Source organism: Crotalus tigris, unplaced genomic scaffold (genome assembly GCF_016545835.1).
Source record: "Crotalus tigris isolate CLP2741 ecotype Arizona unplaced genomic scaffold, ASM1654583v1 scf7180000017783.2778290, whole genome shotgun sequence".
In the NCBI taxonomy this organism is placed as follows: domain Eukaryota; kingdom Metazoa; phylum Chordata; class Lepidosauria; order Squamata; family Viperidae; genus Crotalus; species Crotalus tigris.
Window position 1 is genome coordinate 1,761,285 of NW_024096633.1, and position 26,859 is coordinate 1,788,143.

General features: G+C 34.4%; 1 protein-coding gene across 2 annotated transcripts in view; it reads right to left on the minus strand.

The window, feature by feature from the left end:
- Positions 1–395: 395 nt before the first annotated feature.
- Positions 396–26,859, minus strand: part of LOC120307462 (maltase-glucoamylase, intestinal-like) — a 139,218-nt gene continuing 112,754 nt past the window's right edge. For both annotated transcript variants that reach the window (XM_039342280.1, XM_039342279.1), the window contains exons 25-40: positions 26,643–26,792; positions 23,866–24,072; positions 22,851–23,005; positions 20,391–20,559; positions 18,731–18,827; positions 18,057–18,169; positions 17,820–17,945; positions 17,190–17,318; positions 15,544–15,651; positions 12,942–13,004; positions 10,474–10,608; positions 9,902–9,986; positions 9,381–9,519; positions 2,071–2,204; positions 1,290–1,324; positions 396–1,203 (exon numbers count right to left, since the gene is read on the minus strand). In XM_039342280.1, coding sequence (XP_039198214.1) covers positions 1,045–1,203; positions 1,290–1,324; positions 2,071–2,204; positions 9,381–9,519; positions 9,902–9,986; positions 10,474–10,608; positions 12,942–13,004; positions 15,544–15,651; positions 17,190–17,318; positions 17,820–17,945; positions 18,057–18,169; positions 18,731–18,827; positions 20,391–20,559; positions 22,851–23,005; positions 23,866–24,072; positions 26,643–26,792 — 2,004 coding nt within the window. In that variant the 3' untranslated portion in view covers positions 396–1,044. The remainder of the gene's footprint in view (positions 1,204–1,289; positions 1,325–2,070; positions 2,205–9,380; positions 9,520–9,901; positions 9,987–10,473; positions 10,609–12,941; positions 13,005–15,543; positions 15,652–17,189; positions 17,319–17,819; positions 17,946–18,056; positions 18,170–18,730; positions 18,828–20,390; positions 20,560–22,850; positions 23,006–23,865; positions 24,073–26,642; positions 26,793–26,859) is intronic.

The following is a 26,859-nucleotide window of genomic DNA, read 5'->3' on the forward strand; positions in this document are numbered from 1 at the left end:
GTTTGAGGTTGTCTAAATGACTTTGCCATGGCAAATTGGGTAGCTTCTTTATTTTAGCAAAGCAAATCAGATAACCTTCACTGAATAAATCACCTTGCTGGAGGAAATTTTAGCTATTTTGCATAAATTCATTCTGATCCAGAGTTGCCTCTCTTGGCTTTGTATGTGCAGAAAGACATCCTCCCAACAGAGAGAAAATTACTCCACTTTTTTTTTTTTTTTTTTTGATATGCCACTTACAGTACTTCTTCCAAACAACAGAGTGGGAAAAAAAAACATCATTCCCAGATTAGTAGCTGATTAACTGCATGGATTATTTGGTTATTAACTTTCCTTAGTCATAGCATTTGTGTGTCATGTGTCTGATTAATGAAACACTTCAAAGAACTTTCAGGCATTGTTTAACCTAAAAAGCCTTTATTAGTGTAAGGGAGTGTCAGCATGGCGTGGAGGAATGCCAAGATCTGAATTTCCCTTCCTTTGCACATAACATTCCAGGCATTTCCCCTCTCCTATTTTGGGGCCATGATTCACATCTTCCAATTAAACTGGAGGGCAAAGATTCACTTCCATTCCCTTCTACAGGCTTTTCTTCCCTCTCCCATTCTCATCTGAATTAATTCTAAAAGTACCAGAAGTTCTGTATATTTTGTCAAAGCAAGAATATTCAATACTAGCAGTGAACTCATGTGAACTCATGTGAACACATGAGTTACACTGATTAATATAATGCACTACTCATATGTAAATGTTTGGGAGCCAATCCTATCTCTCATATAGATCAAAAAGATGGAGATGACACATTCTAACAACATGGAATAAAATGGAGTAGTTGTGGGTGCTGTTACCCATATTTAAAGTGAGCTGAGGCTTTGCACTAGAGTTAAACTAGATCTGATTTAGTTGCAAATCTTACTAAACCAATTACGGTTATTACTTTTTCCACAGGGTTTTCTTCTTGTGTTATCATTTCTAATGGAACAGACAAAAACATGAATAATGGCTATAGCATTTTAAAGCATGAATCAGGAAATGTTCACCATGTTAGGAAACATCAATACTAAAAACCACATTTTCTAAACTTACAATAAATCCAATGCCATTATGATTTCTAGAATATGGATAAAAGGCACCCAACTGCATCCAACGAGCACACAATTCATATGTTGTATTGTCATTGAAGCCACAGATATCTGCTCCTGTCTGCACATATTAAAAATATTTAATTATCAGTCTCACTTTTAAAAAAACATAAAGAAACAATTGAAATTATTTTGAATCAAACTTACATAGGATATTCCAAAAAGGCTAAATTCCAACATACCTGAAAAAAGTAATACACTGTTTTAGCAAATGATTTATTTTTTAATAGTCACTATATTAACCACTTGTAGGACATTAGAAATTTTGTTTTTATTTTAATTGAGAGGTACATGTATCAGTCTAAATCCAGCTTACATCAAAATTACAAGTATTGATATGTTCCACTCAATCTTCTGCAAGATATTTTTTAAAACCACACATTTGTTTCCCGATGCAGCTTTCTGTAACAAACTTTGGCTTTAGTGTAATTATCTCAATGTACACATTGTGTAGCTTTCCATACACATTTTAATATTCAATTTTATAATATATTCAAGACGTTCAATGAACTTTTAATTCTAAGAGCAACATGATATGGTCAGGAGGATATATTGGTAGGCTATAATGAATTCTGTAACAGATTTTGCATCCATTTTGTTAAGTTTCATGTTTTACATTAAAAACAGCTATACATATTATACAGAACTGGAAACTTACAGAGAATCCTAAATCCATTCTGCTTTTTTACAGAAGATAGTTAGACTAAAAGGATTGCCCCCAAATTGGTGATATGTTTCAAGCTAGAATTGTTATGCATGTTTTAAATTTAATTAAATATTAATTTATGGAGTTTTTTTTCTTATAAGAGAAATGATAAGCATTAAGAGCCACTTTATACTATTAATATTAAGAGTCTGTTACTTAAAGTTTTATAAACAGTAGGAATTATATTTGTTTACATAAAAACTGCTAACTACATTCACTTACCAATTATGGATTTGTAAAGTTGGTCCCATTTTGAAACATTATCACCTAACCAATGCCCTGCCCATTTGCCACTCGATGGATATGTTGAACGAGAAATGACAATGCCACGTTCCCCAGTGATACTATGCAGAGCACTAATAACAGGAATAAAACAACATTTAGGGTGAGTATTAAAAACCATGATACCGTATATGCCAGCATACAAGGCGACCCGGCATATAAGACAACCCCCATCTTTGTCGCCGGGCCGCATTCCTAGAACGTCGTCTTATACGCCGGAAACTACCAGTATTTCCGGCGTATAAGATGACTCGGCATATAAGACGACCCCCGTCTTTGGCGCCGATTTTAGCGCTTGCGGAAGTCGCCTTATATGCCGGCAAATACAGTATATATTTAGAAGCAAAAATACAGTGAAAATAGTTAAGACCATTATATCAAGGGTGCATCAAGAGTTTTAAATATAGACATACAACAGTTGTTAATTGGAATATGAAGATATTCCAAATTTTAACTTATAAATTTCCAATTTTTTTAATTCTAAATGCTTGCAAATCAGGTATCTGAATACAGGTAGTCCTTGAGTTATGACCACAACTGAGCCGAAAATTTATATGTTGAAAGTGAAACATTTGTCAAGCGAGTTTACCCCATTTTATGACTTTTCTTGCCACAGTTGTTAAGTAAATCATTGCATTCGTTAAGCTAATAACACAGTTGTTAAGTGAATCTTGCTTCCCCATTGACTTTGCCTATCAGAAAGTCACAAAAGCTGATCACATGATCCTGGGACACTGCAACCATCATAAATCTGAGTCAGTTGTCAAGCATTCCAATTTTGATCATGTGACCATGGGGATGCTGCAACAGTTGCAAGTATGAAAATATTCGTAAGCCACTTTTTTTCAATGGTGTTGTAAGTTTGAACCATCACTAAATGAACTGGTGTAAGTCAAGGACTACCTGTAAAGAAAAAGATGTCCTTTCATTCTGTATGCTATTTCCCTAACTTTGAGCTGAGAAATTAGTCAGAGTAAATTCTCTGTCGGACAATGGGATAAGGCAAGGCAAAACTAAATGGTGAGAAACTTGCCTTATTTTATGTAGAAGGCAAACAGTGGGAAGACAAGACAATAATCAGACAAATATGGCTTAAACCCATTCTAAGAAATTAACTTGAAAAATCTGCTCACACAGATTCACATAATTCACATAATGATAAAATTAATGGAAGAGTTGCAAGGTTCTGTTACTATAGCTGTTCTATTTAAAGTAGTTGTAGACCTATATGGTATTGATTCTTAGTCTAATCTACCCTATAGGGCTGACACATCCATAAATGCTGAGGCAACTGGACCTTGCAATGTCTCTGCAGGTTTCCTCCCCTACAAAAGATTATACATTTCTATCTTTCTCTCAGAATGAGTAAGATAAATTCTTTCTCTCAGAATCTTCTCTTGCAATGTTTTTCAACTGATTTTATTGTTGGAGATAATTCAGAGTGCTATTCTTGTTGTTGTTTTCCCTAACACATTTTTCTATCATGCTGAATCCTCTTCAGCTGCCTACGCTTCCCCATTTGAAAAAGCTCAATTGGAGGAATGTTTTCATTATATCATCCCTTGGGATTTAATTAAAGCAGATTGCTAAGAGATGATTATATAGCAAAAGATATTCACACACAGTCCTCAGCCACCTTGTAACTAAATTAGTGGAATAACATAGCATTCTACTCATAATAATTCTTCTAAAATTCTATTCTGCTGGGAAAGAATTTTTTTAAAAAAACTTTCTGTTTCATCAGTACTGAGTAAGAAAGAATATGAAAATAAAAAATAAAGTCCATACAAACATACATCTATCATAACATTAGTCAAAATATATCCTGATTTCCACTCAAGGTAACATTTGAGGAATCCTTGGTGGTCTCTGAGCTTGGTTGTTTTATTTCAGACATTTCATTATTCAAGCTAGGTAACATTATCAATGCTAGTCAGAAGTGGGGTTTCCTTTCATTTTATATTCCAGTGCAGGGGTCCCCAACCCCGGACCACGGACCAGTACCGGATTGTGGTATGCCAGCAACTGGTCCACACAAACAAGCAAAGCCCCATCCATGAGATGCAGGCAGAACACAAAACCATGTACTCTCCAGTCTGTGGAAAAACCTCTCTCCATGGAACCGGACCCTGATGCCCAAAAGGTTGAGTGTTCTAGTGGCTTGCCCGGTCAAGTGATCTTGGTAGTTCTTTGGTTGGACTTTTTACTGTTAGCATGTTCAGCTGTTTCTTCATTGGAGTATTATGTGCTGCTTAATTGTTGGTCTAATGTTAATCTTGGTGTTAATCACTGCTCATCTGAGTGCTGATTGCTGGTGAGAAGGTGTTTTGGTTCCCTTTTGGCTCGTTGATTGTCTCCTTTGAATGGTATATAGATGTCTATTTATTTGTTTGTTTTGTTTGCTGGCTTCATGCTTTGAAGTGATTACAACATTAAAAGTAATGTAAGTTGCCTTTTGAAAAAGCATATTTGAGACAACCATGACCTGGTTAACCCAAAATCTCCATAGACATTCTGTCTAATTAATATTTTTATTGACCATATTACATATTTCAATATTATATATTGACCATATAACTGTGAGAGGGATCTCGGAATCCTAGTCGACAATCATTTAAATATGAGACAGCAGTGTGCTGCAGCTGCCAAAAAGACCAACACTATGACTGCATTAACATAGGGATAGAATCAAGATCACGTGAAGTACAGTATTAATACCCTTTTACAATGCCTTGGTAAGGCCACACTTGGAATACTGCATTCAGTTTTGGTCACCATGATGTAAAAAAGATGTTGAGACTCTAGAAAGAGTACAGAGAAGAGCAACAAAGATGATTAGGGGACTGGAGGCTAAAACATATAAGGAACGATTGCTGGAATTGGGTATGTCTAGTTTAACGAAGAGAAGGACGAGGAGGGACATGGTAGCAGTGTTCCAATATCTCAGGGGCTGCCACAAAAAAGAGGGAGTCAAACTATTTTCCAAAGCGCCTGAAGTCAGGACAAGAATCAATGGGTGGAAACTAACCAAAGAGAGAAGCAACCTAGAACTAAGGAGAAACTTCCTGACAGTTAGAACAATTAACCAGTGGAACAACCTGCCTCCAGAAGCGGTGAATGCTCCAACACTGGAAGTTTTTAAGAAGAGACTGGACAGCCATTTGTCTGAAATGGTATAGGGTTTCCTGCCTGAGCAGGGGGTGAGACTGGACAGCCATTTGTCTGAAATGGTATAGGGTTTCCTGCCTGAGCAGGGGGTGGACTAGATGACCTCCAAGGTTCCTTCCAACTTTGTCATTATTATTATTATTCCCATGATTTAAATTACATTAGGAGCTTCTGGCCTCATCTTCAGTTTCTCTCTCTCTCTCTCTCTCTCTCTCTCTCTCTCTCTCTCTCTGTGTGTGTGTGTGTGTGTGTGTGTGTGTAGACAAAGAGGATCATTGTCATATTTTTGGTGAAAGCCCACCTCTGTCCCATTTGAAAATTTATTTATTACTTCATTTGAAAGCCTTTGTATAAGCCTCACTAGCAAGAGAAGTTAAGTGGTGACAGCCCAGGAACCAGCCTTCCTGTGTTCTCTACTTAACCTTTATCTAAAGAGATCAGACTCATTTCCTCTCTTCTTTCTGATAGGTTGTTGTGTTTTGTGTTGTGCACTACTTGGCCTTTCGGTGATTTTTAGCTCTGCACTCTCTCACACTCTTGCTCTGTTTTAAAGTTTGATTATTTAACCTTTGTATATTATTTTTTGCTGTTTCGAAGTAGGATTTATCCTGGAGTGAAGGACAAGATAAATCAGGAAAGATTTCATAAATAAATAAGAGCAAGATGAACCTGTCATTTATTCTCTTTATTACCATTATTTTGAAGGAAGTGCAAATGCACACACAAACACACACACACACACACACACACAAACCCAAAATTTAATCCTTCATCTTCAGCTTCATCTAAGGTATCATTACATCTGAATTATTGTTTGCTGATGACATTTAAGTAATATTTGATCCAGTTGGCAATAGGCAAATCTGAAATTCATCCCTTTCTCATCAGCAGTTTTGTAAAAGTTCTGATTGTCAGTGAAATGTTAGAATGCTCTCAGATGCAAAGTTCACTCAGATACATACTGTGATGTTTTCCCCACTTTTTTTTGTGTGGTAATATGAAACTTGGATCATTATACATAACTAATTTGGGGGAAGGCTATTTTTATCCTGAATTGCAGGGTAAAAAAACTAGATATATTATCCTTAGATCTGGCATTGTTTCAAACACAAAGTATCTCAGTCAGGAATTAATGTGTCATAAAGAGGTCTGGGAACAGACAAAATACATTGTTAAAGCAGTAGTATTTTTCTGTTTCTTTCTATTATATCTACCCTCTTGCCCCTCTTTAACATTTGACTTTTAAAAAAAGTGAATTGCTAAGATTATTAATTTACGAACAAGTATACAGAGCACTTAATTTAAAACAATCATTCTGCATATCCTACATGGAATCCTAGCCAAACAATACCAGCTTTTTAATTAAAGCAGTCCATCACACACGAAGCTTGGAACAAGAAGTTATTTTCTTCTCCAATTCCTTGTGCTACACTCTTAATGGCATATTGAGAAGTTGAAAATTGTTTCATGTCGTCAATAAATGGCAGAGCCCTTTTTATTGCAGTTCATGGTTGGTTCATCACACAGGAGTGTCTCAAGTTGGCCTTTGCAGATTATGTTTCAAAATGAATCTATCTCATAAACTCAATAAACTGTATCTAAAAGCACCAGGACAAGATAAAAATTTGGTGACATGGGCATAAACATCCATGTTGAGCTGTATTCATAATATTAGCCTGGCCATTTTATTTTAGAAACAGGTCAGCAACTTCATAAAATTTTACAGAGGAAATATGTACAAATAATTACTTACAACTAGCTGAATAGCTGGGTCTCTTAATATTCTGTCCCAATATACTTGCAGATTTAGTAAGGAGACAGCAAAGCATAAAAGGCCAGTCAAACTGGAGAGGTAAATGTCCCAATGGCATCCAGCTTCTATTGAAGGTTGCAGTTGTATAGTACTCATGGTACTTAGGAAATTAACTTTTTTCTCTGGAATGGCTAAATTAGACAGAAGGGACATTCTCTTTCTTAATAATGTTATTACAGGGAAACAGAGCAAATTTCATAGATGAGCACAGATTTCAATATCACCAAATGTCCCTTGTGCACATCCAGAACTTATCTACTAAACCATATACTGTAAGATATATTATTATTATTTTGAAAAAAGTGACTACAATATGCTGTGTTTGTAGAGTTGGAATTATGGCTTGTTCCTCCTAACTACTCTGCTACTTTCAAATAAAAGAGAGAATTCTATCATCAGTATTGAAGAAATATTCAACCCATGAAAGGCAGTAGCCCCTTATCTCAGACAGCAAAGTATCTTAGGCCAATCTGGTATGTAAGTTATAGCTTAGCCTAACTTTTATCTTTGGTAATTAAAGATAATTTCCTTCTTATAAATACAAGGGATCCAAGTGGTAAATTTAGAAAGTAGTCCTCTGAGATTTTCAGATACCAGACTATATTGTAAAATGCTATAGAGCCAATGAATATTAAGACATGACAAATATGCCTAAGATCACTTGTTTGATATCTGGTCTATGGAAAGGATATTTCTGCTAGGCTTTGTTAAATTGCCAAGAAATTCCTTGAAGTAAGAGCAGGATAGAAACATAAAAATTAAAAATGTATCATCTCTTGCACTCAGTATTACATTATTGAATATGCCAGTTATAGTCAGTAATTTTTATTATAGCGATGGGTCTAAGAACAGATGAATTAAATCTCAAAAACTCAGTTCATTTTCAACAAATCTTCAACTGCAGGTGTCTATCATGCAATTTACCCTATAAGTCTAGCCAGTGCTTTTTTGTAAAAAAAACAAACTCACACATGTCATACAACCCGCCTTGCCTACCCTACAAGGTTTATCTTTGTAGTTGAAAAAAAAAATTTTTTTTAATGTATCTAAAAGATTAGAATTTTGTTCAAGGTAAGTTAATACTATTAATGTTACTATGCACTGTGCAGCTTTAAATTACAAGAAGGCATTTTATTAATATTTTGGGACATTAACCGCTGGCATGCCCATTTAGTTTAATGAGTGGAAATGTCAGCTTTCTATGTGGAATGAAATTGGCCCAATAAAACAAAATTTGGTTGCTTGTAAAAGATTGAAATATTTTTAAGAAGTTGTCAAGCAAGGTGGAAAAAAATATATTTGGAGTTTAATATGTATATTGACTTGAAACAAATTCAAGTTGAAACTTTGTCAGTGAATAGATTACTTTTAATTTACCTTTAAGTTAAACCCAATTTAATAAATAGATCTTATTAAACCTCATACTGTAGGTCTATCTTTACATCTGACCAATACATAATTAATATATATTATTAATAATAATAATTACAAATCACAAGACATTGGCTTTATTCTTATTCTTTCCCTCTGCAGTTTGAATATAAGTATAAAAGACTAAAAAGAGATTTTTGTAGCCTTTGAACTACCCAAAGAACCAAAACAGCAAAGTTTCGCTGTCGGGCAAGCTTCCATGCCAGCCATCTTTCTTTCCTCTCACTTTGCCTCTTTTTAACCTCACACCCCACCTTCTGTAAGGCAGGGCAAAGTCTCACTCACCTTCTCATGAAATATGGCCTCCATGTTTATGTGTCTCCCACCGCCACCATTGGCTTCCAGATCACATGGTCTGACCCAGCCAATCAAGCCATGCTCTGGCTGTGGTGCTCCAGTGCCTTATGTCTCCTCCTAGGGAGACAGTGCCGGAAGGAACCCCATTTGTACCGTACTGCCAGCAGGGCATTTTGAAAAAAAAAATGGGGATAGGAAGGAAACAATAGGAAAAGAATGCAACTCTGGAAAATCCATCGAAAAAAGGTGCCGGAACTCCATTCTGGTATGTTCTATGACAAAAAAAGCCCTGACTCTAGCTATAATGTTAAAATATTTGAACCATTGCAGAGCAATTTAAAGAAATACACATTTAGATGTTATTATTTGAAACAACAACATCAAAGAATTAAACTAAGATACTGTACATGTATAACCTTTTAATCTCTCATGCAAATTAACTGTAGTAAACTAGGATTCTACTTATTAAATGGAACAACTTTTATAACTACTACTAAACAACTATTAAAGTGATGCTACTACTCAGAGGAAGATAACTTACTCATAGGTAGGCTTAGATTGTGACCATCCATATAAATTGTGGACATCATAATGTCGAACTGGGCTTCCATCAGGCAGAATTTGTTCACTTTCCATACACATGGTTTTCTCATTCAGTCCCACATGTTTTCCCAGAATGTCTGATAAAAATAATAAAAAATAAATAAATTCAAGGAAGTTAACAGAACTAGATATATCTTTGTCTGAAACTTAAAAATGTAAATTTCTACTTTTTTAGGTAAAATATTTTACATGCCTTGGCCTATAGTGATTTCACATCAGTGAAATGTAACATACACAATGTGCATAATAAATTTGTGAGAGAACTCAGCCAAAGGTACATGAAGAGATAGAATAGCGCTATTTCTAAAATATTTTTTACCAGAATCATGAGTCTGACTGAATCTAAAAAAAATCATTTTAGAAAGTTAGGCTTAATCTAAATTCTGGCATGTTGATATTTTGGCCTCAAATTTACCAACATTCCAAAAAATTAGAATACAGTGTTATAATGATAATTACCTGGCATATATATAGGATTATTTAGTTCAGGGCTCCTGCAACCAGTAACTGCACCATTGACAAAACTTGCAGGTTCATTCATATCCTTAAATAGTAAAACAAATAAGACACAGAGACTGTTATTAAAAATTTCACTAACATTTTATGAAGTGTATACCTAACATTATAGCTAAATGTTTCATTTGAAAATTGCATGCAAATTTTGTACAAAATGATATTGCTTCTTTCTAATTTATACTATTTGTAAAATTATACAAATGATGTGCTATGATGAAGTAAGCTGTATTTATTTATTTATTCATTCAGTCGTTCAGTTATTAGTTATTTATCAATTTTCTATATTTTAGGTCTATTTCCCTAACTTAAAGTCTTCTAAACGAGTTGGCTTAGCAATAATTGGGAATAGAAAATTAATGGGAATTACCAAGCTCCCTAGAAATATAATTTATAGTCTTAAAATAATATTTTGTTACTGTTAAAATCAATAAAACACTGATTAATGTAGAAAGCATTAACTAGAAATAATGTTACTAACTTTATCAGATAAAACATTACACAAGATAGAAACTTACAATCCATAGTCCATCAAACTTGATGCTTTGTGATTGATTGATGGGGTTATTGTAGACTTCTTCAATTTCTTTTTTCCACCACTGAGCTGTAGATTTGCGAAAAAAATCTGGGAAAGCAGTCCAAGCACTGTAAAACTGAAGAAGAACAGAAAATGTGAAGAAGAAAACAAAACATCCCATGTATTAGAAAGTAAACTTCTGTTGATATAGTCTATAGCATTTACCTTTTGTGTAGTCTCATCACACTGTTCATTCATATCCAGTTTATAATTAATTACTATTCTGTAATTCTTTTCACAATTAATATGGCCAGGTATACCCAATTCTATTTCTTTGTGTGTGACTTCTATTTTCTAAATAAAGAACTTCACATTTATTTCTGCCAAAATATCTTGATCTGATTAATTACCTAAAGTAATTAAAGTTTCAGGAGTATTTTGAATGTTAGTTATGCTTTTTTTAAAGGTTATATTATATCTCAATAGAAGAGAATATTGGTAGCTCAGAGTTGACCTCTGTGATTTTGGTGCTCCATGAGCTTGGTTGTATGCTTGCAGATATTTCATTATACAATTAGGTAACATCATCTGTGTGATACAATATATTCCATCCAATATCTTCTGCACATCTAATAAGCAGAAGTTAATAAGATTTCAGAGATGTAATCATTTCATTTTACATATTTTAAGAACACTCTATGCTTGCTTCACATAAAATATCCATAATTTTATGCATAGCCTTTAACCGTGCTTTTTTTGTAAGAAGAAAAGTGCCGGAACTCACATCTTATTAATCTTTTATTTAAAATATATATATATTCAGTTTTTAGCAGGATTGGTGGTTGAGAAGTAATTAGTTTTTTTTTTCATTTTTAAATTTGGGGTCACACTTTTACACTAAAAAATTAAAAAAGATTTTCAATTCACTAACCATTTTTTAAAATAAAGACATTATTTACCTTTCACACATGGTCAATTACTGTACACACACTCACACATGTCAGTTGTGTAACAAAACATAATGGTCGCCATCTGAAGTAAGCACTCAGTGCATGATTACAAGACCAATCACAAGCTGAGCAGTGCCACAAGCTGAGCAGCGCCATCATAACCAGTGTGGACGAAGTATGCATGCATCGGACTCGATACACAGCAGCCCGCATGCACCATTTTAATGATTTTGCTGCCAACCTGCTACACTCAACAGGGCGATTCAAGTCTACGTGGACCAAACATCAAATTTTCAAAAGTTATTTTTAAAACTTGGAAAATCCATCAAAAAAAGGTGCTGGAACTCTGTTCTGGTATGTTCTATGACAAAAAAAAGCACTGGTTTTTAAAAAAATTCTTAGGGCTCTCTGGAATCTTTATAATTCTATTCCTGGAATAACAGAGTAGGAAGAGACCTTGGAAATCTTCACTATACCATTTCAGACAAGTAGTTGTCCAATTTCTTCTCAGAAATCTCCAGTGATGGAACACCCGCAACTTCTGAAGGCAAGCCCTCACTGATTAATTGTCAGGACATTTATCTTTATTTCTAGGTTGGTTTTCTCATTGATTAGTTTCCATCCATTGCTTCTTGGTCTACCTTCAGGTACTTTGGAGAATAGGTTGATACTCTCTTCTTTGTGGCAGCCCTTTAGATATTAGAACACTGTTATCGTATCACCGCTAGTCCTTTTTTTTTTTTTTCATTAAACTACACTTACTCAATTCCAATAAGTCACTGAGAAAGTAGCAGAGCTTACTTATGAGTAAATGTGTGTCAGGAAGCATGTTTGGACTGATAAAAAAAACCAATGGGGTTTTGAATGTTTCCACACTAGAATAGTTTTCTAACAAAAACCCAGACTTTTAATAAAACTCTTCCCATGCAGTAAGTGTGAAAGAAAAGCCTGCTGAATCAGGTCAACAGGTCAAGAATTCTGTGTCAACAATTATTTTCTACTGTTATATCCTAGCAGCTGGTACTTAATAGCAGACACTGGTATTAAATACTATACAAGGTAACCAATATACTTTGCCTCATTATAGGGGGTATTGTGAAAGGATGTATATAAATTCCAATGGGATTATAAATGAGTTTCAGAGTTCTTTGAATTTTAACCTTTGTATCTATTGCTGTGAGATTCAGGGAGCAGCAGCTTTGCTGTGCTTTTCTCATAATGTTTCCCCATGAGGTACAAGCTTTGTGATTTTTAATCTAAATTTAATCTATCTCAAAATAAACCAGAGAATTGGCCATTCAGGCATTCAGAGATCATACTTGTTCCAACAACCTACAGATCAGAGTACATTCATCCAGCTTCTTCCAATTACAGATTTTCAACAATGTGACTGAAGTTATATTGGTTTTTGCTATAATTGCTGCTACTATTACTACTAAAATTACTGTTAAGGTTTATTAGTATAAAAATTTGCTTGGGATATTTTTACCGAAGCAGCACATGAATAAATTACACTTACTTTCACTTTGTCATCCCAGCTGAGTGATGAATTTATAACAACGTCAGGAAGATATGGCCACACCTAAAATAAAAAGAACATTTGAAAATAATTAGCTTTAAGAATTAATTAAAGGAAAGGAAGACTTTTTCTTACAAATAATCCATTGTCAAAATAAGGTTTGCCTTTCATTGTTACCAAAATGGGGAAAATTACATAAAAACAAGGCAAAGGGAATAAGGCAGTTGTGACTCTAAGCTAGAGGTCCTACAGCTTGGTTGTTGAGGAGATTTGTAGTGCAACTGGAAACATGGGGATCCTTTTTACTCAGCAATAATAGTGATGATGACTTGACATCTGCCCTGGATTGAGTTCTTAGCTGAGCAATGGAGGAAATGGGGATGCAAGGATCCTTTGTATGCCAGAGAATGTAGGCATATGGATGATGGGGCTGTTCAATAATGGGAGTGGGAACATATGGGAGGTCCAGCAAAAAAAAGAAAAACAACAACAACTGTATCCTCCAGCTGTCATGCAGTTGGCATACATAATACAGCAGCTATCTTGGTTATTGTTTTTGTCTTGCATAGAAAAGGATCTAGAATCTGCCTTAAATGTTTCAGCTTTTGACAGTTTCTGGTTTTTTTTCTTTCTTTCTTTCTTTCTTTCTTTCTTTCTTTCTTTCTTTCTTTCTTTCTTTCTTTTTTTCTCTCTCTCTCTTTTTCTTTCTTTTCTTTTTTTTTTCTTTTTTCACATCTCTGTTGCTGCTGTCTGCTCTGAGATCAGGGAAGGGTACAGCTATACTGGTTATCTTTCAGTGGGAAAGATTTTTTTTTCTACAGCAATGCAGGTAAGACTGGAGAGGGTGGGAGATTGATGTGAAGAACATAAGTGGTAGTGGGAAGCAGGTTGGCTAAACAGGTTTCAGACTGTTGTGCACTATGATAAAATACCCTGGATGTCTGGGCTAGTTACTTATTTGGAGAAGTATGTTATCTGGTTGCACGATAGGGTGCTTTGAAATGCAGAATATTGGCAAGAGTCAAGGGAAGTTGATGTTTTGTAGGAGAAATGGCAGAAAATCACAATATGGCTATAACAAATGTAACAAAGACAGGAAGGGCTGCTTTTGGAGAAAGCAGCCTTAGTATTTGATATTCATGCCATGTTTCAGTTCTATCTATTCTTCCCAGGATCTGTTCTTCAGTGTTACTCTTTGACTCAGTCCTAGCAAGACTATAGAGGTATGGATTAAGATGGCCCCTGGATCTGAAGATTTTCCATCTCTGGTATTGGATGGGGTAAGCACTCCTTCAGTGTTGGTGCACAATTATGGGTCCTCTTGGAGGACTTTGTACAAATCTATCTTGTCTGCTAATTGTGTTTCTGGATGCACATTTGTTTCTGGATCTTGCATACTTGTTAACTTGACTTGTGTACACCCATTTCACATAGAATATGTGACTCTAGATGGCAAGTAATAAAATAGATAAAACCTATAAAATACATAATATAATAATAGACAGCTGAGCAAATCATAAAATGACAATAGGCTATATTACATACCAAGGGCCCCAAACCCAGGCACAAAAAACCACTAGCAAAGGGCTAACCTAATCACAGAGAGAATAGTGTTCCAAAGACTGGGCACAATGACATAAAAGACTCTCCTTTTGACCCCTGCCAACTGACTTTCATAAACTAACAATATATGTGCAGTCCTATAAGAAAGCCATTTCCAAGCCATGAATGAACTTACAGGTGGTAACCAGCACTTTGAGTTGTACCCAGAAGCACTCTGAGAGCCACTTTAACTCATAGTGCTGAATAACCAATGCAATATACTGCCTGCAACACTTGCTGTTGCATCAGCTGATGTTTCTGAAAGTTCTTCAAGGGCAGACCATGAACAGCATGTTTCAGTATCCAGTCTGGAAATCACAAGGGCTGAGTGACTGTGAACAGACCTCAATACAGTATAGGAATGAGTGCAAGTGAATATAATCATGCAAAGTTCCTCCTAGTCATGTCTGCCACCTGCTCTCCAAGCAACAGCCACAAGTCCAGAAGGACACCCAGATTGTACACTGGATCTGCCTGTGATAGTGCCATCATATCCACAATCAAAGATTAAAGATCTATGGAATCAGCAGGTCAAACATCTTAGAATCACTCAGTCTTGCTTGGACTGGGCTGAAATCTGAAGATGAAATTATTCTTGGGGACATGTTTATTTCCCTAAGAACTGGAATATGAGGAATAGTGGCTGTTTTTAAAGATCAGACCTTGCTCTTTTTGTTACTTGTTTGGTTCTATTTTATCAGACCATGCCATCTTACTGGAAATATTTTTTATTGGTTGTTTGTATCATTAGCTGTCCAGAATCAACTAAATTGGGCAGCTTCTAAGAAGGAAGGAAGGAAGGAAGGAAGGAAGGAAGGAAGGAAGGAAGGAAGGAAGGAAAGAAGGAAGGAAGGAAGGAAGGAAGGAAGGAAGGAAGGAAGGAAGGAAGGAAGGAAGGAAGGAAGGAAGGAAGGAAGGAAGGAAGGATAATTGTTAGCTACATTGAATGCTATTCTCTGGAACAAAGGCAAGGCACAAAATTACAATTATAAAATATTACCTTCCCCCACACAATATCATTGCTATTAGGCCACTTAATGAAAACATCATCCCGAAGTCCTCTTGTGAAAGCAGGATAATCAGTTTCATTTCCTGAGATGGCTGGATCCTGAAATGAAACAATATGCTCTTTAGATTTATATCTAAATCTAGAAGTCCAACATACAGCACAGGCAATCCTATAGTGGAAATGTAACAGCTGTGGAAATGACAAATATAACTGCCTTCTTTCTTTCTTTCTTTCTTTCTTTCTTTCTTTCTTTCTTTCTTTCTTTCTTTCCTTCTTTTGGATTATTGTTGATTCCTGGTGATTGCCTGGACAAGTTCCTGCAGTTTCTTCATAAGGTTTTTGAGAAGTGGTTTGTCATTTCTATGTATAAGAGAGAGTGGCCCAACATCAGTCAGCTAGCTTTGTACCTAAGGCAGGACTAGAATTCATAATCTCCCTATTTCTAGCCTGATGTTTTAACAATTACACCAAACTGGAGTTCTAGACTGTTATGCTGAGGTCAAATAAATGGAAGGGATTATTGAAAGATTTTCCTGACAATTAGGGAGTCATCCTGATATAGAAAGACTATGTTACAAGAAGCAACACACCTTTCTCATGGAAGAACTTCACATTGTCCAAAATTATTTCCACTTTTGGTCTATAGGAACAAGCTCTATAGACTTTCTTCACAACCTACTCTATAGTGAAAAGCTAGAAAGTGTACATGGGACTGTGAAGTAGAAGAGAACAAAAAGACATAGTTGATTCTCTTTTTCTTAGAAGCAGTATTTCTTTCAAATCTTAACTGAAGTAAAGATCAAATTTAAGAGATTTTACTGGGGTCATAATGGAAACAGGACACAGGAGAAACCTCAGTGCTTAAATATAGCATTCCAACATCAATCCCAATCAAAGAATAGCACAATTTAGATAAAGAAGCTGTATTTGCACTTCTATCATACTCAGTTATTCATATAATTTGTATAATTCATACTCATATAATTCACAAGAATAATTGTGGTATAAAATATTAAAATAAAAGTAAAAGAAGCTTATATTGTATTAATGGCAGTCATATTCACAATCAAAATAGTGGCAAAAGATTGTTGGTGTGGTTGTCAGGAAGTAGACAACCATTATACAACTCATTCAACAACACCCAAGAACACAATAATAATATCCGATGCATAATGAGAGAAAGCAAAAAATTCCTCTGCCTTTAAAAACAAGAGTGTGTTTAGCACACTGACCTGCCATTTAAAACATTTTTGTTCAGGAAAAATTAGAATTAGAATGGAATATGGAGCATCTAAAGGTTACAAAATTGAGAAGGAGTTATGCCAAGATTAAATAAGGTCATCTTACTGTAATGATAATTTTGCATTAAAAAATATCTGTATGCATAGAGAATCAGAGAAATGACTTTAGGGGAAATAGTCAACAATAGTCAACTTTGCACAACCAAAGAGGGCTGAAATATTCCTTAAGTCTTAGGAAACCTTAGGAAATTATCATTGCGCTCAGATATCTAAAAAAGCAAAGCAAGCCATCCAGAGATACATATTGTCATAACTGGGATGGGTTGATAGATGGATAATTGTGTCTGTGTTGTTGGATTAAGCAACTTGTCTGAACAATTAATGGATAGCACTTACCAAAATAATGACAAATCTCATTCCATCCTTTTTTATTCTGTTAATCAGAGCTGGAAGATTTGCAAAATTGGAACTTAAAGTGAAATCCAACTGCCGCTCCATGTAGTCAATATCCGCATATTGTACATCCTAAGGAAAACAGATAATTTTGTGAAGTGATGTGTGTTTTTTTATAACAAACCCATTATAAACTATTCATTTTCAAATAAATAAATAAACAAAAAAGACAAATAAACAAATAAATAAATGAATGAAACATCAAGGAACAAAAGACTACTGCACCACTTACATTAGTTTTTGAGAACTTCTGTTAAACCCAGTGCATGTTTGTTTTTAGACTAGTAGTGCTATTATCCATAAGAAATAACTGATATTATAACTTTGTCATATTGACAATTAATCTCTTTCTATTTTAACATTTCTTTTGAATTGCTGACTTTTTAAATATTTATCCAGAGCTTTTAGGTGTTTTAGCAGCTCTAGAAAGTTTTCTGTTTCATACTACCACAATTTAGCATAACGATAATGCATAGCTTCTTATTCATATGAAACTAACTCAAGTAATTTTATGACATACTCTTTTTTTGGATAGAAAGCTGTGAAAAAAATGCTCATTTTTAAATAACTTACATATGATATGTTAGCTGCTTTCATTTTGTCATACAACTCAGATATTTCTGCATCATCTTTGTAGCCATATCGACACAACTGGAATCCCAAGCCCCAATACGGAGGTAAAATTGGACGTCCAATGAGCTAATAAAAAAACAAAAGGAAATAGGGATTATATGCTCTCTGTTGTGTTGGTATAATAAGGAATGTTATAATCATATTTTAGAGTTGAACTTTTGTAATAAGAGTTCTTACTGCAGTATATCTTTGAACGACTTGTTCTGGAGTTGGACCCAAAACCATGTAAAAGTCCAAAATTCCTCCAATGGTACGGTAGGTTAAAGCAGGAGTTGGCTGGAATTTTACCTCTGAAAATTCACAAAGGGGAAATAAATATTACATAGACCTGAAATTACTATTATATAAAATAAAAAATCAAACAATAAAAATGAAAATACTCCTCTGTCATTTCATCTCCGAGATGAACAACCTGATGTACAATCTTCTCCCTTGAAATCACAGGAAATATGCTATATTTCATCTGCTAACCACAGAGACATTTCCCAGCAAGAGGAATCAAGTAACTGTATCAAATTATTTGCTTTGGCTAAGCTATTTCACAAATAATAGTAATCTGTTGTTTAACTTGGAATAACATATGCTAAAAACAGACATATAGTGTCACATCTGCGATGGCGGATTTATTTTTTTTATATAGAAATGGTAAGTTGTTTTAGCTATTTGCTTGTAGATGGATAAATATTTCAGATTGAACAAGAAAATAAGAACTTCATATTTTCATACTGGTAGAATTAACAGTGCAGGGATTGGCAAAAATCACGTTGAATCTGATCTGGCCTATGAATTAATGTTCACCAATATGATATGCATTATATTAGTTTAGAATAGACACCAGGAAATGAACTTACCCATTCCATTACTGTTCAACAATAGGACTCCATGAGCATTGCCATCCTCTTCCAAGGCCATATAAAAAGGGTGAACTCCATAAGTGTTAAATCTGTACTATAGGCATAAAGATTTTTTTTAAAATGTCATAACTAAGTGCATTGTTTAGCATATATATTTTATTACCAACCTGTGAATATCGATGGAATGCAATAAATTACATTCTCAATACAACATATTTTATGTGGACCTGAGTGAAGTGTGAATATTTTAGATTTCTTGGCTGTCTTTGATGCCATCACCACTGAAATCCTTCTGAATTGCCTTCCAGCTGGGGATCTAAAACAATATTCTGCAATGATGCCACTCTTATCTTAGAGAGTGATTCTAGGCATTAGTTTTGTGAGAAAAGTGGTTAACACAATGGTTGGATAGTTTTAAGGATGCCTCATTGGTTAATCCTCTCCTATTATTTTTCAATATCCACATGAAGACAATGGAAGAAGTCATCTATTGGTTTAAGGTGAAGGTAGATAAATGATACTTAAGATTGCATAGCCTACCCAGTTTTGTCCTGATGTTTGGAAACAGTTAGGATTGGGATTGGATGAGACAGACATATGTTGATCCCTGAAGCATAAACCCAAGGAGTTGCTACTTGGTTATTGTGCTTTCCACTCACTTAAAAAGCAAGCACTACCTTGAGAAGTAGATTTATAAGGTGGAGATCATTCTGGACTCAGAGTAATTGCTGGATGGGCTGGTGGAAATATGGCCAAGATGGCTTTGTACCGAGGTGTACAGGGATTTCGTAAAATTACATGTTACTTCCTTATTACTTGGCTAAACTGCTGCAAAGTGTTCTACTGGACTGCTTTTGAAGGCCACTTGGCTGTGGTAATTAGTATGGAATATAGTGGCTTGCTTACTAATTAGCACTGTATTGAGAACTATTACACCAATGCTATAGTATTGCTAGTAGATTTCCAAGCTCATTCCAAGTTCACCAAATTCAAAGAAATGCTTTGACCTATAAAGCACTACTATATTTACCTGGGCATAAAGAACTCCTTTTCCCACTTCATCCATGCTACTATATATTCTATGAAAAACTTTTACTGATTCTCAAAGTGAGAGGGACTGAAGCTAGGCAGTCAATTCTCTGTTGTGGTTTGGTACTGTGGGTTAGTCTCCCCTCAAGTGAACTTGCCCCATTATTAACCACTTTCTAGAAATTGATAAAGGTGGAACCTTTTCCAGAGAGTTGTAGTTTGATTGTATGTTTTTGTCATATAAAGCTTTGTACTTACTTTCTTACTTGATTTGTTTTATTTAGAATTGATTATATTCTAAGCAGTCTAGCTACGAAAAATTAAAAAAAAAATAAAACAATAAAAATTGTAACACACGAATGGTTTCATTTATTATTACTTACTAGAATGGCCATTTTAATTTAATTTAATTGATTATTAATATTGACTACTGTAGACTTTTAATATATCTTTTGTTATGTTGCTAACTGCCTGGAGCCATTGTGAAATACAGTGATGTACAAAAATGTGAAATAAATGTATACATTTCATTTTAAAAGAACTGTGAGGCATTAATTTAGCCTCTTTACTTAGTTAAAATCTACAATAAATAAGTAAAGGTGAATTCTATCAAGAAAGAAAGACTCACTCCAGGAGACTGATCCCTTGCAAACATTGGCCAAGTTTTCCAATTCATTTCGTGCTGGAATTGTTTATGCTCTGTTTCCCCAAACCCATATACAAACTGTGAAGGTAGGCGAGTTGAAATCTGAATGAACATATCACTGAAAGTGAAGCCAGGTAACTGGGAATCCCAGCTATAAGAAAAAAAAGTTTGCAATTGGAACAATGATTAAATTTCAAACTATAACTGAACAATAAACAATATTAAAACACAGAAATAGCAATGCAATATGAAGTTGTTGGGTTTTTAATCATTTGCCAAATGAAAAAATATACCAGCTATTAGCAAAAAAAAAAAAAAAAAAAAAGCATGTGGCTATACTAAAATAGGGATTTTTCTACCTTGCAGTAAAATGTCATTGCTCTTGCAGACAGAGCAAATACTTGTTGACATTTTCTAATATCATCAAAACACAAAGTTCTTTCCTTGGGATATTAAAACAAAAAGAGTATTCTATAGTGACTGTTCTTGAGAAATGGGGGGAAAATTGCAGCTTTTCCATTTTATATATTCTTGAGCTATCAACTTCATTCCTGTACATCTCTGATTCATCAGTGAATTTTAAAATTGAATTGCATTCAAACCTTGAAACAATTCTCTTTTAGTTTCTGGGTTTAGATAGCACTCCTAGAGAACTGACATGTTCTTGAAAGGTAATTGATGACAAGAGACCCAGAAATGAAAGAAGCCAGAATATTGATAGCTGTAGATTAAAACTACTGGACAGTTTTGTGAGACAGAAATATCAGCAGGTTATAGAACTGTAATAGCACTCATCTCCTATATACCATGATAAAGATCAACAACACTAAGCATTTGCAGTTGTATTTTAACATTTTGAAAAATCATAGAATTGGACTTAGGCCAAGTTTAGGTCCTGCTCAGTGCAGGAATTGAAAATAAATTTCAGCCTCCAACTGAACAGCTCCAATGAAAAACAATCCCCAATTCTCTGTGGAACTGATTTAACTATCAAACTCTTCCGACTCTCAAGAAGTTGTTTTATAACATACAGTTGCAATCTGCTTTCCTATAATTTAAAATTATTATTTTATTCTTTCTATAATTTTGATACATTTATCTGGAGAAGCCCATTTTTTTTTCTTAGCATTTTTATCTGCTCTGTAGATCATTCTGAACTTTAGTTTTCCAAATGCTGCATTTATAATTCCCAAGTATCTATATGTACTCTTCCTTGTTCTTTCTTTTATTTCCTCTATGTACCAAAAGTGCTTTTTCAAAAGGCAACTGGACTTTCTTTGTTTTTGCTTGAAGACATTTTGCTTCTCAGTTCAGAAATAAAGAAGCTTCTTGGATGAGAAGCAAAACATATTCAAGCAAAAGCAAAGAAAGTCCAGTTGCCTTTTGAAAAACACCTTTGGGAAAACCACAACATGGATTACTGAGAATCTCCATTGTCATTTCCTCTATGTATTCTTTAAAAAAAAAAAAAAAAAGACTTCCGACAAACTTTTTTCTACAGCTCCCCATTTTTTCCTCACTGAAAGTTAGCATCTAACTGATTTCCCTCCTGTCTCAAGCTTCCTTTTCTATTAGTGTCTTCATTTTCCTGAGCTCACAAAGAGAGAGAAAGAGGGGGAGGGAGGGGAAGGGGGAGGGGGAGGGAGAGGGAGGGAGGGAGGGAGGGAAGGGGGAGGGAGGGAGGGAGGGAGGGAGGGAGGGAGGGAGAGAGAGAGATGGTGTTTTGAGCTTTCATGATGTTTTTCTCTTTTAAAAAAAAAACATGAACTGATCTGATAATAGGGAAAAATAAACCATGAATCTTCTGGAATCTATGACCAGTATGTACAAAGCACTAAAAAGGTTTTGATGTTCTTGTGCTATTTTCTTGCTTATTTTTCCATGATGTTTGATCACTGCAGAAGAGAGGTAAAGGAGGTGATGCTAAGCTAAACATAGTTCATTACCTGATGAGCATAAAAAAACCCTGCAATTACTTTGATTCACATGGTGCTTAATGAAAACCTCACCGTAAAGCAAAATCTAGGGAATTTTAAGAATAGTACAATGGTGTTTCAACAACTTATGGAATAAAATTTGGAAAATTTAGAAAAAAAAATGGAATTTTTATTGGAATGGAATGAAATTCAATTTTTCCAGAAAAATTGCTAAGAAGCTATTCTAGTCCATCCATCAATCCATCAAGCAACTAATTAATTAATCTCAAAATGATTGGATTCCCCATCAAGGTGATAGCAGTGATGAAGGGAGATATTATTTTAAGAAAAAGTATGGAAAATTTCTCTGATATCACAGCACTGATATCTAAAGTTTCATTTTTAAATATGTGCAATCTTATACGTGGCCCAAATGCTTAATGCTGTAATCCATCCACAGCATTCTTCACAACAGTCTTTAATTCACCAATAAATATTTCCTCTGTAATATCACATTTCTACTTACAGGACTGTCCCAGTGCTTTTGCGCCGAACTTGAATTCCAAATGGGTGGTTCTGAATTGACACTTCATAGAGACGGTTTTCCAGAGTACTTACAGGTGTTTGGGGAAGATTCAGAGGCACTGGAACTTCAAATCTCTTTTTACTATAATCATAAATCTAAGAATAAAAATGAGTATTAGGTTTAAAACCTGGTCATAAAATATATATCAGGGAACTGCGTGTTCATTTTATAATATTCTCCCACTTAATGATGGTAAAAGTTTCTTAACAGATAAAAACATGGTACTTATGATCTTCCAACAAAGAAAAAAGAGTCTGATAAATACTGTATACATAGGCAAGTGGATTCCTTAAAGAAAATGTGGTCAATAAACTCCAGTTAAAAGGATAAGGAATCAAGGATTAAGAGATTTATAGTTCGATTTATTTTCAACTTCTCTGTGAATTAGAGTCATAAAGCAACTGTGGTGTGGTGAGAGTGGAGCTATGCAAAGTATGTGTGAGTATATGTATTTGTGTATATATGTGCTTGTGTGTGTGTGGGTATGTGTGTCTCTGTGTGTGTGTGTGCACCAAAAGAATATTATAAAGAAAATTGTATATAGCTGCAGTTGGAGAAATTGCATATCAATGCATTTCTGATGTAACTTGAAAAAAAAAATGTCTACATTGGAAAACTGAAAAGAAAATGGATATTGATATCTTTTCACAGGTAAATAAAAATAAAATCACTACTGCAAAAATAGGCTGGAATGAACTTGTGCTGAAAAGTTAACATGTTATAAAACAGAGAATAGAATGATTAGATGAAAATGCTAATAAGAATTAAAAATGTATGCACCAAGACACAGTATATCAATAGTGCTATTTTTCTATATTTTGTGTTCCATATTTTGAAACCAGATAGTTTGGCAACTTCTAACCAGATAGCCAGAATCAAACTGTTTACTAATAATTACAAAACCATCAATCTGTTTCCAAAATGACCAACTGTAACATTTTACAAAGGGGTTTACCTTAAATTGAAGCACGTTATTGTCATGATATTTTACTTCCAAACGAAGATTGTCAATGAGAGGGACTTGCTGTCCTGAAAGTCTAACAGAGTCAGTGGTTCTACCAAGAATGGCTGTTAAACCAGATGATGTATATTCAATTTGGTCAACCAGGTAACCATTGTCAGAAGGATAGTAGCAGTATGGAACATCAGCAACAGCAGAAGGCTAGTTTATTAAAAATAAAAAAGGATATATTAATGAGTGAATAGAATTGGAAAGAGATTAAATCCATAATTTCTGAATTGAATAGAATCAATATTTCAATTAGTTTGCAAGACTTTTCAAAATCAGGTTTCCCATAGCTACTACCTTCATAGAATTGTATAAAAATGATGGGTTTGTTCCATATAACTAGACATACTGTCATTTTACATAGTTCCATTTTTATATATTCATTTATTTTATTTCGACGGTATTTTTTCCTTATAAAGGATTTTAGAATAGCTTATTGGAGAAGAGGGTACAGGAGCATCATGTTGTAAAAATGAATATAAAAATATGAAATAAATGTTATTGAAAAAGAAAAACAAGAATTAAAAAAAATCAAAATCATTTATTTAAAGTCCCAAACCATAAAAGAAAAGCAAAATAAATAACAGTCTAGAATCTAGCCTGATCCTGAAATGTGATTACAAATTCAAACTCAACTGTAGGACTGTCAGCAATGAAATTGGATAGCTGGATAAAATTTCTAGGCCACTGTTAAGATTTCTATATTTGGAAGCATCCTTTGTCACTGGAATGGCAAAATTTTCATTGCCTACCCCATTAATGAACTGAATCAAGAAGCATTAAATATACTTCCCATGCCACATGAAAAAAAATTCAAGATTTCATTATGTCACTGTGTAAGAAATGTTATGAACTGGAATAGCCAAATCAACAAACTAGCCAATGAGATCTGTTTTTGATTAAGACACAGTATTGGCTGTGTGAGGCATGTGATCCAGCTTAGGTCTGGGTGAGTCTTAGTCTTCCGCATGTTGTTTTTTCTGATCTCCAAGTTAAGAGTTGTTGATTTTTCCCAGAGCTGAATGAAACTGTATGTATCATGTTTATATATATATATATATATATTATAGATAAAGTTTTTCTAAACTATGCCTCCTGATCATTTTGAATGTGTGTTTATTTTGGGGACATATTTTTGCATTGGAAAGCTGTAAAACTTTAACACATTAGAATCACAGTTTAATGTTAAAAGGACCAACAAGTCGTGTTCAATCAGATTAAAATGATTCTGCAGCTGAAATACAGACAGCTGAAAGAATATTTGGAATTGCTATTGGAAACAAACATTGCAAGTAATTTAGAAATAGCAGAATCCAACATAATTATGGACTTTTAAGAACTATTGATTCAAGTAACTGAGAGTTAAATGGGAATTGAATCTGATTGGCATCTCTCTGAAGGAGGAAAGCCTTTGAGGGCATCCAAAATAATTCAAAATGATTTTATACAATGTGTTTTTCTCCCTGCAAGTCACAGTATCTTGCTTCTTTTGGAACAGCTTGAGAAATGCAGGGAGTTTCATGAATAATAAACAAATATTGTCCTATTCCATGCATTTTTTGTGGAATCAAAGAGAAATCTGCTGAGAAAGGATACCAGGAAGATATATTTCTGTCTACTTAGCGCTGCAGGAATGCTCAGCTTTAGTTGGTCTGTACCCAAAATGCTTAGCTATAGTAGTCATGATGCTAATGAGTTGAACACTGAGGTTACTTTCCTATATATTAAATAGAAAGCACTGGTTTAATTTACTTGTATATAGAAAAATGAATGCTTTATGTTTCTTTCTGTCCATTTCACCCTTGCAAGGATTTTAGGAAAAGACATATTCATCCTACATGTACTATTTTAATTGACCTATAATACCTATAAGAACTTAAGCAGCACAACTTTTGCTATTGGTAAGAGTACATAATAGCCAAGGGAAGCAACATCATGCTATTAGATAAAGAAACTTGAGTTGAATTAAAAAAGAAAACATAGATCATAGCTGGAGAGAAAGATGGGAAGAGTATAAGAGTTGTAATCTATCCAGAAACAATTCTGTTCATAAAAGGGACTATTTGTAGCTTAGGGTTGACCTTGGTGCTTTCTGAGCTTGGGGGGTTTCTACCAAACTAATTAGTTCTACCAAACTAATTAACAGCTTCAGCGCACTGAAGATGTTATCTAGTTTGGTAATGAAACTTCTGCAAGAATGTCTATCAAGCTCAGAGAGCAGCAAGGACTCCACAATTCTGTTCACTTCACATGGAAACATTCCTAGATTTATTTCAAATTAATAAGAAACATACAAATATCTGCATTTTTCCACATTATTTCTATTTCCAGGTGGCTAGGTGCAAATAATTCACCATATGATTGTTACATTTTATTTTTACAAATGCAGTTCTAATTAAGGTTATAGAATTGAATTACAGCATTTCAAAAATGCCTCCTCGTGGGTACACCTTCATTTTATCTAATTATGCTGGTTCAAAAGTAATCAGTTAGGAAGCCTCACAGTCAACTGTGAACTCAACAAAGAGGAAAGGTACTCAACAAAATTCCACAGGACATTTAGGAAAAATTGATGGACAGATGCTCAGTTGATAAGCTATTTTGACTCCAATTTGTGTTTGTAGATAAAGGGGAAAAGAAATGCAAATCCATGAAGTCTCTACAAACAGAACTTCAAAGAGCAAAAACACATAAGAAGGACAAAATGGATTTTTTTTCCTTACTTCCCATATGCAGCGAAGAGCTTCACATTTTTCTTTTGATGCATGTTCTTCAGGATGACAGTCAAATTTATCAATATCTCTTAAAGTCTGTTTCCAGGATATTGTATGTTCTTCCCCCAATTTAAGATGAAGACCACTTATATGAGCAACCTATGAAATTCACAATAAAAGCCAAAGTATGGATCATATAAATATCACATGTAAATCACATGTGTAA